Here is a 16,550-nt window from a genome sequence, read left to right as displayed (position 1 = left end):
ATTGTTTAATAATGAGTTCTTGAATGAAAGCTTTTGTATTCACTTATTTTTTATCACCTTGTATATACTACTTACCCAAGAGTTGTCATTGTTACTATAGTGTACCAGAAAGCGGCCGGAATGGATGTGAAATTCGTACCATTAACGTTCTTCTCAGCATAAAACATAACAGTAGCAAATATTATAATAGCCATTGCCAGCGAAAATACTAGAAACCCCAATTCGGAAGCACACGATTTTAATGTGTAACCAAGAATTCGTAATCCTTGTGAATGTCGTGAGAATTTGAAAATTCGAAAAACCCGGAAGACGCGTAACGTCACAAAAGCACCGCTTACATCATCGTTATCGGTGATGCCTAATCCAATGTAGTATGGTAGTATGGCAACAACATCAATAATACTCATAACGCTGCGCACAAACTTGCAGCGATCAGGTGCAGCAAACAGACGTAACAAATACTCGGCGGTAAATATCATAACGCAGGCGGTGTCTAGGCAAAAAAATACTATTTTATAACGCTCTCCACATGGCAGTGTGCCGGCTCGCCCTGGCCTATGGCCACACGGAACTGTTTCTACTACATTCGCCATAACTGAAACGGCAATAAAGAATCCAGTTACATAGTAGAATACTAGAGCTGCAGTGGATGTGTGTGGATTCTCAAATGCACGCCACATTTTTTGTCGTATATTCGTTAATTGTTGTAGATTCTGATCGCCATTTTCCGATAGTTTGTCGTCCATTAAACGTTCGGCATTCTCGCGCTTGCGATCACGATAATCTTCATAACAACAGTCGCCAATTACATCAGGCATTATACCAAAGAATGCCAACTCCTCATCATAGCTGGTGAGACATTCATGTTTTGGATAATGGAGTTTTCCTGTGCGGTAATAATTGAGAATATGTCTAAAGATGTCTGGGTCTCTATCGAAGAAATACTCTTTACAATCTTCATCGTAGAAGAATTCACGTTCATTGGAACCTAGTAATGTATCAGGATACTTTTCGAGTGTATTTCGCCATGTTTCAAAGCGACGGCCGGAAACATTGATCAATAGCTTTTCGTCGTCTGTTTTACGCCTATCCTTTGGTATAGGTGGTGGCGGTAGTGGGTGAGTAGCAATTGGAACCCAACCGATGGCCGCCGCCCGTGCAAATGGCAGCCAAGCGGCGACCGAGGCCATACTATGCGGTGGAATGTTTTATACGGAGGTTACTTATCAATTTATATATGAATGTGTTTATATATTTAAACGATGCCAAGCGATCGAATATTCAGAGCACGTTGATCAAATTTTTTTGTGTAACTGTCACGAGTCAAAAAAGTATTTATATAAATTTTGCATCTGATAATGTATATTTAAGCTAATATATATATGTATATAACATACGTTTAAGCTATATATTTTACATATTTAAATAGTTGCAGCATAACATTCACAGGTTTTCACAAAGTTGAAATATCCTCACGTGAAATTTATATAGCCCCCACTTTTAGTAAATTTGTAATTTGGGTTGTCTGTTCATTTTTGGAACTAAGCAAACTTTTAGACAATGACGTTACAGTTTGGAACATCAGTTGGATGGACGGCAATTTAGTCTTAAGAAATAAAAGTGGACGTGGTTTTTACCCGATATCAATAATATTTACTATATATTATTTATATAAGTGAAGGTAATACGTGTAGTAAGTTTAGGCAAGTCTTATCAAGTTATCTACATACAAGCATTTACCTAGAAGTGGGCGTATTTCTTTTTTAATTAGACTAATATTTTTACCACATTTAAGTCATTTATATATATATATATATATAATTGTAACAGTTTTCCTTTTTTAAAAATTAACGTTGTATGGGAGGTGGGCGTGGTTATTGTTCTATTGAACACAACTTTACCATTTATTAGGGTACATGTCCTTGCTGAGCTTCAAAATAATTTTTCTCGAGTTATAGCTTGTAACATAAGACGGACGGACGGAAATTTAGGCTTAACATATAAAAAGTGGGAGTGGTTTTTATTCGATATCAGTAATATTTAAGTCTGATCTGAATGAGGTGAAGAGACAATACGTGCACCGAATTTTAGAGCGGATTCTGTTAAGTTATGGGCATGTAACTGCCCTTTTTCGAAATATCAACCTTTGATGGACAAAAAGTAATATACGCACCAAGTTTCATTAAAATGTAATAAAATTTGCTCGAGTTATCATGCGCACCAAAAGACGTGACTAAGTCCACCCTTTTCATCATTTTGAGCATTTCGACATATTTATAGTCTGTATCCATTTCGAATCCTTTATTCCGTTATAAGTCAAGGAAGCAAATCGGATAGGATTTATGTAAACGTAGACAAGCCGAACTTCTTACCTTCAAACAAAAGCTCAGTTCGTACACGTATCATGTTTATAAATACAATAAACGTGTTCAATTTAGTATTCTCACTTGTTTTAGCACTTTTGATATCTTTATACGGAAGAACTATATACTTTTGTTCTGGTATGCCCTTGATGAGACTACCCTTGTGAATTTTAAACTTTTTTGTATCAAGCGAGTCTAGTCGTTTCCGAAATTTATATCTATGTGAGATAAAATTAAGATTTGGCTCATTCGATAGAATTGTCGATTGTAGAGCATTAACGTACCACACATGTGTACTGGAGTTCAAATCAGGTAAAGAATTGTATATATATTTTCTTTCGTCCTGGAATCGATTATCAATCATTGGGTACTGGTTTCGACCATTTAAAAGTTATTAACAAAAACACTTTTATACTGATGCTCTTTTCTATCACTAAGTATACGAAAGTAAATACACTTAGGGGTCAAGGTCAAACTTCACTTTTCCTTTGTACGTGGTAACATATTTTAAGTGCATTTTCTTCAAAAATTCGGGAAACATTGGCAATAACTTAAATAAAAGGTCATCCAAATGACCTATGTATATGTTGTCTTAACATAAAAAATTTAGATTCTTTCAGGTTTCATTATTCAAAATACGACTCTTAACTATTATAGGGTATATTCAGAAACGCATTATAAATGCGCAGTAATTGTAGCGCTGGCAGCACTGCCAATGTGACAAGTGTTGCAATTGATAGATTGGCAGTATTAAAATTTTTCCTGCAAATAATGCGCGACGTTTGATACAAAAATGGAGTTTTGGAACGCGATGCATTTGCAGTACTGCCATATTTGCATTTCTGAACGCATTGCCAACACTGCAAAAGTACGTTGCGCATTATAATGCGTTATTGAATATACCCATACATTTGTGAAAAAACTACATAATTTAAATGTCCAACATGAGCATGTCGACAGATAAAATCTGTTTGTTGTTAAAGGTTGTTCAGCAACACTTTGCGCTACAGCAATATTCTCCAGATAATATAACAGTTTTTGGTCTGTCTGTCCTTTTTCTATTCTTGACAGAACATGTTTCTTGAAATTTTTTCACCAACCTCTAAATTGTCAACTCATTCCGACGATTATTTCCACCAAAAAATCTCGAATTTTGCGATATATTGTTTTCAGAGATGGACAATTTTCATAATAACTTTATCGCGTTGTTCTATCATGCACAACTGTACAAATGTCAAAGATTACATAAAAATAGGAATTATCCCCTACTGACATCTAGGCGTCAATTTTGAAAGATCCTTTATACTGTTAATAAAAATGTATGCACAACCCAATTTTGAATAATTTTGCTTCTCCCGAGAAAAATTCTTTCAACGATAAGTTTCAGTTTTTTCATGCAGATTTTATATTTCTTCTAAAGAGTCCAAGCAAAGCAAGGACGGAGTGATGACTTTTGAGTTACCTCAGTCTTTATAAGTTAAAATTATAGCTAAAATCAGTCTAAGTGGCAATTTTCTTACTTTATAAGTTTCAGAAGTACAAACCAGCATTCAAGTATCTATTGGGCTTGCTAGTATGTAGAAGCTTCTGAGTCTGCAAAGAAGCTTTTTGCGATTCTGCAAGGGAGATACCTTATTAAAATTAAGTGGGTGTTTAAGGCTTTTGGCTGAAGGCGGGACGTTCACCTTTATTACAATAGAAAATGATACCACAGCTTGAAGGTTAAATTGGTACATGCGATAAGGTAATAATTTTTGTTTCTTAGGTAATATGGTTACGCTAATATGCACTTGAATACAAATGTGAATAATACTTTTGCTTTATTTTATAAGGAGATGATGACTTTTGACACTTTATATAACTCCGGAGGAAGGTTCAACGCAAATGAGTTTCAACGAAGCTCATGCAAAATGTCTAAACATTACCGGACAAATACTAGGTTGTTCAATAAGTTTTGTAGTTCGATAAGAGACGGCGTTGCCACTAGCCTAATTTGTTTGTTATATTGGTACACTCTTTACATGAACGTACGTGAAGTTTCGTTTCAATATTTAAATTCATTCTTTGTTTACAAGTCATTTAGTATCGACGTGTTATAGTATTTTCTACAATGGAAAAAATCAAGTAGGTTGGTCAGTAGTAGGTTTTGGAAGTTTTAAAAGCAAAGGAAATTTATGAATGAATGTTCAAAGTGTATAAGGACTTTTCGTCATCAATTAGTACAGTAGAAAGATGAGCTGCTAAGTTTAAATGTGCTCGTACAAACCTTGAAGAAGATCCACGTCAAGGACACCCAAAAAAATCGGCGAGTGCCTGAAAGAGATATAGAAGAAGCCTTAGGCATCTCATTGGACAGTATAAGCAATATAGCATTTTGACTGAACTATTGGGTTTCAGAAAACTGTGTGCGCAATATGTGCCGCATTCGCAAACAATTAAACAAAAACACTTTCGAATGCGACTTTCCCAACAACATTTAGAGCGTTTTCGATAGGATAAAGTAAAGTGGATTTTGCTCGTAGATTCAAGATTATGGTTGAGACTTAGATCTATCACCATGATCCTAAATCAAAACAAGAGGCTAAAGAGTGAAACGAATTCGTGTCCAGATATCGGCCTCGAAGGTGTTAGCATCAGTTTTTTGGGATACAAAAGGAATATTATTTGTGGATTTTTTGGCAACTGGTAAAACAATAAATTTTGGATATTATCATATCATTTCGGATAATATCATTAGATATTATCATATCACATCAACAAATGTTGGATATAAGCTGGTCTAAAAGGTTACAGACCAGCTGAAGAAAACAAATCGTGAAAAAAGAGACCCAGTTTGCAGAAGAAAAAAGTTCTTTTTCATCAGGAAAATGCACCGTGCCCTTGGGATTTTGACAATGGCTAAATTCCATAAATTATAGTTCGAATTGTTTCCTGACCTAAAAAAAATCATGCGTTAAAAGCGTTTTCCTTCCAGATTCTCACTTGAGGGATGGAATTCATGAATTGGAATCTCATTGGAACAAGTGTATTGATGTTCATGGAGACTATACTGAATAATAAAGAGCATTTAAATCCATAAAATTCTTTTCTTATCGAACGGCAAAACTTATTGCGTTTTGCATAATATTCAAGGCAAACGCGGGCAAATTAAATGTTATGGCCTACTGATATGGATGCGACCTCAATAGAGTCAACTCAATATGCGGCAGTAGCCCGAACTATAGGGGTTTTCAGTAAGAGCGCTTCAACTTTTGAACTTTTTTGAATAAAACACAAACGGTTTGACTTTTTTAACTAAATTTTTTTTTATTATCGAGTTTGAACATAGACATTTAAGTATGAAATTCGATTTCTTTTGCATGACCACCGCGTTCACGTTTTACGAAGTCCAATCGTTGAACCCAATTTTCGACCACTCTTTTGCATAAATCGGCCGAAATTCCAGCAATTTCACGTTCAATATTGGCTCTGAGCTCACAAATCGTCGTCGGCTTGTTACTGTAGACCAATGACTTCACATAACCCCAAAACGGGACGGCTTGTTAAATGGACTGTAAAATGGCCGTAATGCTCTTAAAGTAGCAGCAACAGAACGATTATTTTCATAAAAAATTTGCACGATTTGCAATCGTTGCTCAAGTGTGTAGCGTTCCATGATGAAATGTATACTAATGAAGTTTACAAATGACAAGCGAAAAATAAAAAAATATTGCGTCGTTCGCCCTCCCTATCGGAAAAAAGTTGAAGCGCACCTATTGAACAACCCTATACTAGAAAAAATATTTTGACTTCTCAAAAGATATATTGTTTTTTTACATTTAAGTACAGTGAAACGTTGGCATGTTTGAATTACTTTAAATTAAATTTTGGAACTAAGCTGCCATTTTTAATTTAAAAATTAAAAAAAACAATACATTCTGTATAAAGCCTTTTATTAAACAGTGAACATTTATAGTTACCTTTGTAGTCTTATATCAATACCCACTAGACAATACACAAGGTAAACAAAACTAATACAGAAACAAAGCAAATAATTCGCTATATTCTTACATCTGAACAAAGAAGACAACTTTTTTATATAAAGGAACACATTTCCAAAGTAAGTAACTCACATTCTGCAATAATACTATACAGTATAAATAAAGGGTGATCACATCACGCGTCACTACTGTCAAACTAAATACAACATTTTTTTTAGTATTCATTCCCATTTCATCATGGAAAACTTACGCCTCAACAAAGTTTACGAACCGTACAATTGTATTACGAAAATCGACGCTCTATGATAAGTGTTCATTGTGCTCTCAGGCCAACTTATGGTGTGTTTAACCGTCCTACGTTTTTGACAATATTGCTGTATTTGCGTTACCTATATTGAAAATAACCGTTTAATAAGGCCTATGGGTTGGAGGAATCATCGGTATTATCTTCAAACACAAGGCTGGTGTCAATTTAACAGTGAATGACGAACGCTATCACGTCATCATAAACGACATTATTATGCCGGAAATTAAAGCCCGTAATCACCACAACATTTGGTTCTAACAAGATGGCATTGCTTACTATTCAGCTCGTGAAACAATGGATTTACTACATAGTCGTTTAGCTTAGAAATTTATCTCCTGTTCATACCAATGGATTTGCCACCCGTGTAATATCACACCTTTGGACTTTTATTTGTAGGGTTATGTCAAATTTAAATGCTTTGTGAATAAAACAGCTTCGATTGAGGCATTGGAAGCCAACATAACTAAAGTTATTCACGAGATACCGACTGAAGTCCTCTAGCGAGTCATTCAAAATTGGTGTTTACAGGTGGCCGAAATACGATGTAGTTGCGGCCAACATTTGAAAGAGTTTACCTTAAAAAAAATGTCACTAATGGTTCTACACAAGAATAATAGAGATTGCCCAATCAATGTTCGTTGTTTTATTTCAATTTAAAATCCGATACCTCTAAATTGATCACTTTTTATAAGAAATAAGCAAGAAAAAACATAATTTCCCTTGTATTTAATACATAAATATGTTTAAGGAATATTTCAAAATAAACTAAAAACACGTAGCTCAAATTAAAATAATTGCGCAGTCTCGAATCTAAAATTATTTACTAAACCAGCCTTACCATAACGCAGTTCATAGAAGCCTTAACGCCTTTCCAACATCTCCTACTAAGTGCATACTTTCCGGGGCTGGCTTACCCTCTATCCCTGATAGATACAGAATTCTCCACTTTAGACTAATCCCGAAGCTTTTGACCACCACCAATAGACTTCTTTTTAATACTTTGAAGACTGCGAATTCAAACCCTAAAAACATCGCTTAAATTGTCTCAACGGGCCCCCTGGACCTTCTCTCCCCCCTCAATAAACTCTGATCTTCACAAGTTCTATAAAAATAGCACTAGCTCCGAACTATTCAAACAACTCTTCGGCGTACTAGTCAACAGAGAAGAGTTCACATATTTATAGATGGGTCTAAATCCGACAATAGCACAATTTTCGCTGTAGTACACAACAATGGTGCCCTGATAACAGGATGCTTGTTACCAAGTTATAGCTCAATATTTTTATCCGAAGCAACCGGTATTCTTAAAGCAGTGGACTTTGCGTCGAGATCGAAAGGTAAATTCGCCATATTTACTGATTTCTTTTCGGTAAAACAAGGGCTTATCCAACATTTACGGTAGTAGTCAAATTCTCTCTCAAATACGGGATTACTTAATGAAAAATGGAAACAAAATACGTATTGTCTGGATACCAGGTCACAAAGGCATTGTGGGAAATGAATCGGCAGATCTAGCGCCAAATACATGCACCAATCCCTAGTCTTCCTATTTACTACACTTGTCTCTAAAGACCTTCAAGCTTACATAAACAGCTATCTCCTTCGACAAAAATATGTATCCTGGGCGCAATTCAGGCACCCGTATAAAGCTTTTAACCCAGAGTGTGCAAAAGCAATATATGCATCCTCATTATCAAGGAATCAAATTTATGTATTCGTCCGTTTAAGGATCGGTCACTCCCGGCTAACCCATGAGCACCTTCTTCTATCCACGCCTCCTCCCGCATGTCCTTTCTGTAACGATCAACTTAACCTTATACACATAATAGACATCTGTGCAAATTTAAATACTAAACGTGTACCTATCTTTGGTCCGAAAAACCCCTCCGAACTTTTGAAAAATTCCACAACAGAGAATGTCATTAAAATATATAACTTTATTAAGGCAATCAGCCTAATTGAAAGCTTGTAAAATTATCATTTATCTTATACCTTAAAACTTAAACATAATCTCATAATTACCAAGCACGGGAGGCCCAAGCAGCTAGTGTGCTCTTTTTCTAAGTTAGTGTAATATTTTATATTATTCTAATAAATAATAATAATAAAATACTCCTTCAGTCTTACACAATACATATATACCTATTTGTAGATGGGTATGTGCTAATTAATTGAATTGAATGGCGGCCGCCGTAGCCGAATGGGTTGGTGCGTGATTACCATTCGGAATTCACAGAGAGGTCGTTGGTTCGAATCTCGGTGAAAGCAAAATTAATAAAAAAAAAAAAACAATTTTCTAACAGCGGTCGCCAGGCAATGGCAAACCTCCGAGTGTATTTCTGCCATGAAATAGCTCCTCATAAAAATATCTGCCGTTCGGAGTCGGCTTGAAACTGTAGGTCCCTCCATTTGTGGAACAACATCAAGACGCACACCACAAATAGGAGGAGGAGCTCGGCCAAACACCTAACAGAAGTGTACGCGCCAATTATTATTATTTTTTTTTAATGTTACATATGTAACAAGTCCTAAAACGTTTGAATATTGGTTGTGTGTGTTTAGGAATGCTCTCTTCTAAAACGTTACATCTGGAGGCAAAAAAGTTGAAGCAAATTATTCCAGTCCCAAGTCGCGACACGTTGGACAAGTGACAGTCTTTAATCTATGCTATTATTCGTGTTAATTGTGCTACAAAATATCTCAAACATCCCAAAAAGAGAAATGCGCCTATAAAAGATTGTGGCAACGTTTGGTGTAGGACAGACAAGAGTAAGGCTTATGCATATGCTAGATATTTAGAGGCAATGTTTTCTCCGTTTATAAACCAAAGCAACAACGATGATGATGTGTTAGCATTTCTCGATACCCCATGTCAACTATCTCTACCGATCAAACATATTACACCGAATGAAATTCGCTCTGAAATTAAAAACCTGTGTAACAACAAATCTCCTGGATATGATAAAATTGACGCCAAAGTAGCCAAGTGTTTGCCGAAAAAAGGAGTTATGTTCTTAACTCTGTTATATAACTCAATATTAAGATTAAACTATTTTCCTACACAGTGGAAGTGCGCCGAAATAGTTATGGTCCTTAAACCGGCAAAACCTGAAAATCAAATATCCTCTTACAGACCAATCAGCTTATTGACAATATTCTCCAAAATATTCGAAAGACTATTTTTGCGCAGAGTATTCCCAATACTGAAAGAAAATAAGGTCATACCCGAACATCAATTTGGTTTTCGCCGATACCATGGTACACCTGAACAATGTCACCGTGTTGTAAATTTCATAACCGACTCCTTTGAACGAAGGGAATATTGTTCAGCCGTATTTTTGGGTGTACAAAAGGCATTCGACAAAGTATGGCATGAAGGCCTGTTATATAAATTTAAAAAAATACTTCCTGCACCATTTTATCTAACACTAAAGTCTTACCTCACCGAAAGATCATTTTACGTTAAGGTAAATGAAGAAATAACTGATATTAGATACATAAAAGCTGGAGTACCACAGGGTAGCGTACTCGGTCCTATACTTTATACGATTTTTACATCTGACATACCCGAAACCGAAAATGTCCTAATGGCTACATACGCTGATGACACCGCTATACTAGCTTCAAGTCCGTCCCCAAGTGATGCAACCAATCTAGTTCAGATAGAACTAAACGAGATACAGACGTGGCTGGACCGATGGAAATTAAAAGTTAACACAAACAAATCTGTGCATGTTTTGTTTTCATTGAGACGGAAAGAATGCCCTTCACTCTATCTAAATGGTAATATAATTCCCAAACATGATACGGTCAAATACCTTGGCATACATTTGGACAAACGGCTAACCTGGAAATGCCACATTCAAGCAAAAAAACCCAGTTAAAGATAAAAACAAACAAACTTTACTGGCTACTAGGACCAAAATCAACACTTAATCTAAATAACAAAATATTAATATATAAGGCTATACTAAAGCCAGTATGGACCTACGCAGTACAACTGTGGGGAACTGCTTGCAATTCTAACATAGAAATTCTGCAAAGATATCAGTCAAAAACTTTAAGGCTTATCACAAGTGCACCCTGGTTCGTCACAAATAAAGCCATACATACTGATCTAAAAATTCCCTTTATAAAAGATGAAATTAAAAAAATTACCACAAAATATTTACAGAGATTAAGTTATCACGATAACCCGCTAGCAATTGCATTACTTGATGAAACTAATGAAATTAATAGACTTAAAAGACATCATGTATTAGACATTCCATTCAGAACCTAATAGATAAATCTAATATTAAAATGTATTAAAATCTAACACATAAGTCTGAATATAAGTGTACATTAATCGTAGTATACATATATATCATTATTGACCTCAGTGGAGCTCAATAATATAAGTCAAATTGTTAATAGTTAGATAATTTGCTTATTATTTTAAAAATAGATTGCAAATAAACGACAAAAAAAAAAAAAAAAAAAAAAATTGTGCATACATTAGCGTTAAGCCGCCAACATATGCAGAAGTTAATAATTTTGCCACTCGCCCCGGTTTTCCGGATAACTTAGGGATGAAAAATAAGAAGGGCAAAAAAAAAAGAAGATATTTGGAAAGATTGCCCCAGCAGGACACTCAAACTCTAGTTTGCGTATAGGGAGGTCTGTCCGAAGTTCGGAGAGATACGGTGTTAAATGATGATAAATGAGATACGGCCGAAAATGCTACCATGTCCCTTTGAGATTGCCTCCAAGGGCCAACATCCTTTAACCTGATTACTCTTTGAGCTGCGATGGAAATATCGTAAAAGTCGATGGGAAGTAAGTGCAAAACGACATTAAGGGCAGCAATGGGGCAAGTTTTACATGCTGCGGTGATGCCAATGCATGCAGTCCTTTGCACTCTCCCCAGTTTAGCCTTTCCGAAGAGCTTCACCAAACCACTGCGTTGTACATCCACAACACCACCTGTGGCTTGAGTTCCCATTTTTTACCGATAGTGGCCTTCTTTACCCGATTTTCAATGTGTAGCTTCCAATGGAGTTAGGAGTCAAATATCACTCCAAGATACCTAACTTCTGATAAAAGCGGGAGAACGTGTGATAGCCCAGCGACTCAGTACAGCCAGTGACCTTTCCAACATATCACCCATGACTGAGGGAAACGATCCCGATACCATTAGGAGCAAGTCATTGGCGTATGCTACTGCCTTAACCCCACCCTTATTTAACATTGTCAGAGCTTCGTCAATAGCAACTAGCCAAAGTAGGGGCGAAAGGACACCACCCTGTGAACGAATCTAGTGACTTTAGCCCCTCTTGCCACCGCATGCCAAGCAGGGACGAGAGACAGATAGGTCTTTCCACCTCTAGTCTATCAAACGCAGTGACAATTGACTCCACCCTGATGTTTTTAAAAGCGCCCTCTATATCTACGAAGACCGCTAAAGTGAATTGTTTGCCTTCTAGAGATTTTCCCACAGTCCCTACGACTTCGTGCAAGGCTGATTCCGTGGATTTCCACGCATGTTGCGTTGGAAATAATTTGGATTCGATGTGCTCTCGGATATGATAATCAAGCAATCTTTCAAGCACCTTTAGGATAAATGAGGTAAGACTTATAGGACTAAAGTCATTGGCGGAGTGGTGACCCCTCCTCACTGCCTAGGGTATAAAAACAACCCTCGTTTTCTTCCAGTTCGCGGGGACGTGATTAAGAGCGATACACGTCAAGTAGCAGGACAGGAACCACCGAAGTACTTGTTTTTTGAAGCATCAAAGGCACGATATCGTCAGAACCAGAAGATTTAAAGGGGGAAAAACTATTAATTGCCCACGTGATTCTGTCAACTGACAGGATAGATTTCAAGGAAACATCGAGTAACCCTACCTGTCGACTCGTGTCACGTGGGGTAATAGAATTTTCCGCTAAGTGATTATTTACCAGGATAATCGAAGATTCTTATGCAGATTCAGGCCACTCCCAAACGTTTTGGTCAATATAATAATAAATACATAAAATCACGGCTTATTTTATAAAAACGAATTTGTGCATGTATAAGTACATGCATCTTAGTTTGTTTGTACATTAGAAAATTGCTTATATAATTTCATATAATTTCCCTTTCATATTTACTTATATAGCCTCTTATATAATCACTAAGACTGTTCCTTGAACGTACATATCCCTTAGCTATAAGGTGTTCGAGTGAGAGGGCTATGTCATACATAAAGTCTCATATAATAGAGAGAAACAAAAGCTCACATGTACATGAACTTATCCCTTATGCTTCTCTATTTGGCTTGTATAATGTAATCGAAGGTTTTCAAACTCATAAGGGATACTTTTCTTACTGATATGACACATATAAGGCATTATATAAACCACACCGTTCTAGTTGGGAAGCTAAGTAAGATTTGGACGGATGCTACTATATCAGCATCGACGTAGTATTTAAATTTCACTAATTGTTTACGTAATTTTAAACCATTAGCTGCTACTTATTGCACTACTTGACAAAGAATCAACTTATTTTGCATACAATAGAGCAATATTTTAAAAATCATGTAATTTTGGAAGAAAAAGGTTGCAAACCAACACTACCCTAATAAATTTTTGTATTTTTAATTCTTTAAGACGTTAGCATTAACATTAATCTTTCTATTGCTTTGCATGCAACATTTTAGATTGTAATTGTTTGCGCACCTAAATTATTTCCGAAAGTTGCTAAGAAAAAAAAAAGATATGTGGAATGAAAGTACAATAAACTTTATACTTAACTGCGTAAACATTTTTTTTTATACTGCACCTGGTCCTCTTAAGAACCATATACGGACACTTGTCAAACGTTTGCCTGAAAGAAATACTCCTGGCTTAAGTCTACATAAACGTTTTCAAGTGCTATTTTTCGCTAAACCATTATGTTAAGAGATGTTAATCGAGCGCTAAAATAGCGTTTAAAAGTAAAAGTTTAATGATGCCAATAAAAATTATCAGTAGTCCAAACATGTTATAAATGTATTAAGGAATGGTACAATAGAGTGGCAATATCCAGCATGATTTGGTTAATTTTTCCCTCGACACTCAAACATTGTATGAAAACAATACATATATTTAAATTATAAACAATACATATATTTAAGTTATTGTCAATATCTACCGGGTTTTGAAGACACCACAATTAAAACACATTACCATGTGTAAAGAAAAAGTGAATCCTGACCCCTGAGTGTATTTACTGTCGTGTATTTAGTGATAAAATAGAGCATTATTATAAAAGTGGTTTTGTTAATAACGCTCCTTCTGATAATAAATACGGTACCAATACGCATCGATTGGCACCCCCTTCCACTTTTTTTACCAATTTTTGCATGTGCCCCACAAAGTAAAAGATAACCGTCAAATTCAGTTTTTTAATTTTAATAATACAAGGTAACTTTAAATTTATTTGATTTGAAAAATCCACATGCCCGAGAGCGGACTTGCACCGTCGCCTTCAGAATGGCAAACTGTAGCCAGAATATTATGAAATTATTGTCATGGTTATTCACGTTTTCTTATTAGTCTTTTTACTTTCAAACTTCAAATAAGTGACTCGAAATTGTCGAATTAATACCCAATTGTACCCCATGCAGACTAATCCCGGGGTACTCTTCTTGGCACAATTTTCCGTATGTTATATAGTCGTACGTGCATACGTTTTTATGCATACATACATATGTATGCCTATTTGTATGTATATATGTATTTACACCAGCCTTATGTATAGGAACTTTTACCATAGTTTATGACCTTCTTAGCACATATTATTATATCAAAATGGTATTTGAGTAACAAGTATTGCTAGTTTAATATTATCGGAATGTTTTTCAACCTAACGACCACTATATATATAAATATTTACTAATGTATGGCAAGCATACATTTTAACTAATGATTTTCTTTTAATTGCACAATTTTTTGCTTTGGTTGAACGTTACTTTTACAACCTCTGAAGTCAATCCACTTGAAGAATAATCGATTCGTAACACTTAAAAACTATATATTTCATCATTTGTTTATTCTAGAATGATTTGAATTGCTTCACTACTTGTATTATAATTATTATATATAAGCGTTAGTTTTTTTTAATAAAACTGAAACACAAAATTTGTTTTATGTATGCGTTGAAATCAGTGTTACCACCGTTATTTTCTTCTTGGTGGAATTCTCTCTATCATCATTGTCATCCTTTAAGGTGCATTTAACCGACAATGGCATTTATTTCAATTGTTATTAGATTTCGTAATGTATGCACTGTTTTAGTAACCACGAACCGTATTATATTTAACGAAGCCAAATTTGTACCTTTAACGGTTGCGGCATGAATATACTAAATACATATATGCACGATTTATTGATGGAAAGCGTCGTCGCCTTTCGCTCAAATGTTTATATACATACATGCGCACGCAGTATGAGTATAAAACAGCAAAAAACAGAGGGTAGCCGAATAATCATACCCGGATAAATTAAAAATCAGATGAACAAAAATTTAAGGAATGTAGTTGTTATTAAACTTCAACACAAGTAAGGGATTATTTTTGTATTTATTTGGTATTGAACAAAAAACAAGAAAAAGTTTTTTAAAAAGGAAAATATAGGCATAGCAAAATTGCAGTATTTTGTCACATTATACCTGCAAAATTTCATCGGCGACGGGATTTAGACGGAGAGCTGGCTACATAGATAGTGCCCGCATCAGGTACATGGCTAATTTATATTGAAAATAATAGTATTAGTGTAGACGAATATAAAAATGAATGTCTGCCATTGCAAAACTGGGGCGCAAAGGGGGGATACGCAGTGAAAGGGGTGAATTTTGGGTGGGAAAAAATTCATAAGGTACAGGGATTCTATGTACGGGAAAAGTTTGATTATATATTTGAGAAAGTGTAAAAAAAATTGGCAGACATTTTGCGAGGGGCTAACTCGCCGGCAGACAGCGCTGAAGATTGCAAAAATTAATTAAAAAAAATTCATAAGGTACATGAATTCCAACTATTGTATTTTAAAGTTTAAACATTCCAAAAGCCATTTACAAAATGGCGACAAAAAAGTGAGGGCTAAGGCCGCGGCAGACGACGTTAAAAAGTGCGCTACACATCAACATTTTTAGTCACATTCGCAATCGGAATCTGATTCGGACGTGATATCTTCTTCGCTATCGCTATATTCATCTTCATTTGATTCGCTTTCTGCATTAACGTCTTCATCGCCTGTAACAAAGCACAAAGCAAAATTATTTTTAGACATTTAATAGAATGGAATAGTTATATGTTCTGTGGATAAATATATTACCTTCGTTTGTTCCAGGATCAATAATATCTTATATTGTACTAGGCAGCTGTGGTCCGTCGAACCATTTAAATGTATACTTTCCCTCTACTAATATCCATCCGCAAGTTTCTGGTCGTAAATATGATGGAATTTTCTTATGAGCATTTTTCCATATTGTAGCAATATATTTGGTCCTCAATAAATGCTGCGTTAATTCAGCCTGGCTAGGAGGCAAAGTGGATGAGTCAAAATTCCAAATCGTTGGCCTTATAGGATTTTAAAAATAAGGCGAATCGTGCATCATTTACGGCGCTCAACAACGGAAAGTTGTACAAATTACAGATAAACTTTTCAAGAATCGGGAAAACAGCGGTTTCATCACAGTCTTCATGTCCAATTTGACCGAATGCTTTTTGTAAGTCTTCATTTTTCTTTAAAATCTGTAAAGGACGTTGCTTTCCCTTGCGAAATAATGCGGGATGAAAATCGCAGCCAGTTATAGCATGAAATCCTGGCAGAGATTGGCACATTATCTCGCCTAACTTTTCATGAAATGTCGATACGTCAATTATTCGTTGCTTATTC

The 16,550-nt window shown here is 35.6% G+C and overlaps 1 protein-coding gene across 8 annotated transcripts; it reads right to left on the bottom strand.

Moving 5' to 3' along the window:
• LOC128869378 (potassium voltage-gated channel protein Shal) lies at positions 1-15,009 on the bottom strand. 8 transcript variants are annotated; one of them, XM_054111921.1, is made up of 2 exons: positions 14,829-15,009; positions 1-1,371 (listed from the first exon to the last, which is right to left on the bottom strand). In XM_054111921.1, exon 2 carries the CDS (start codon positions 1,188-1,190, stop codon positions 72-74), a length of 1,119 nt encoding a protein of 372 aa, XP_053967896.1. In that variant the 5' UTR covers positions 1,191-1,371; positions 14,829-15,009; the 3' UTR covers positions 1-71. The 8 variants fall into 8 exon arrangements, with proteins under 8 accessions (XP_053967896.1, XP_053967897.1, XP_053967900.1 ...); XM_054111922.1 differs by having other exon boundaries at positions 1-1,313; XM_054111925.1 differs by having other exon boundaries at positions 1-1,313; positions 14,832-15,009.
• Positions 15,010-16,550: the final 1,541 nt, after the last annotated feature.

The sequence above is a fragment of the Anastrepha ludens genome, chromosome X, assembly GCF_028408465.1.
Source record: "Anastrepha ludens isolate Willacy chromosome X, idAnaLude1.1, whole genome shotgun sequence".
In the NCBI taxonomy this organism is placed as follows: domain Eukaryota; kingdom Metazoa; phylum Arthropoda; class Insecta; order Diptera; family Tephritidae; genus Anastrepha; species Anastrepha ludens.
The sequence above is the reverse complement of the archived record's forward strand: the minus strand, read 5'-3'. Positions and strand labels throughout refer to the sequence as shown.

What these genes read in the sequence shown, in the direction of transcription:
- LOC128869378 (XM_054111921.1), bottom strand. Translation starts at nt 1,190, where the DNA reads ATGGCCTCGGTCGCCGCTTGGCTGCCATTTGCACGGGCGGCGGCCATC.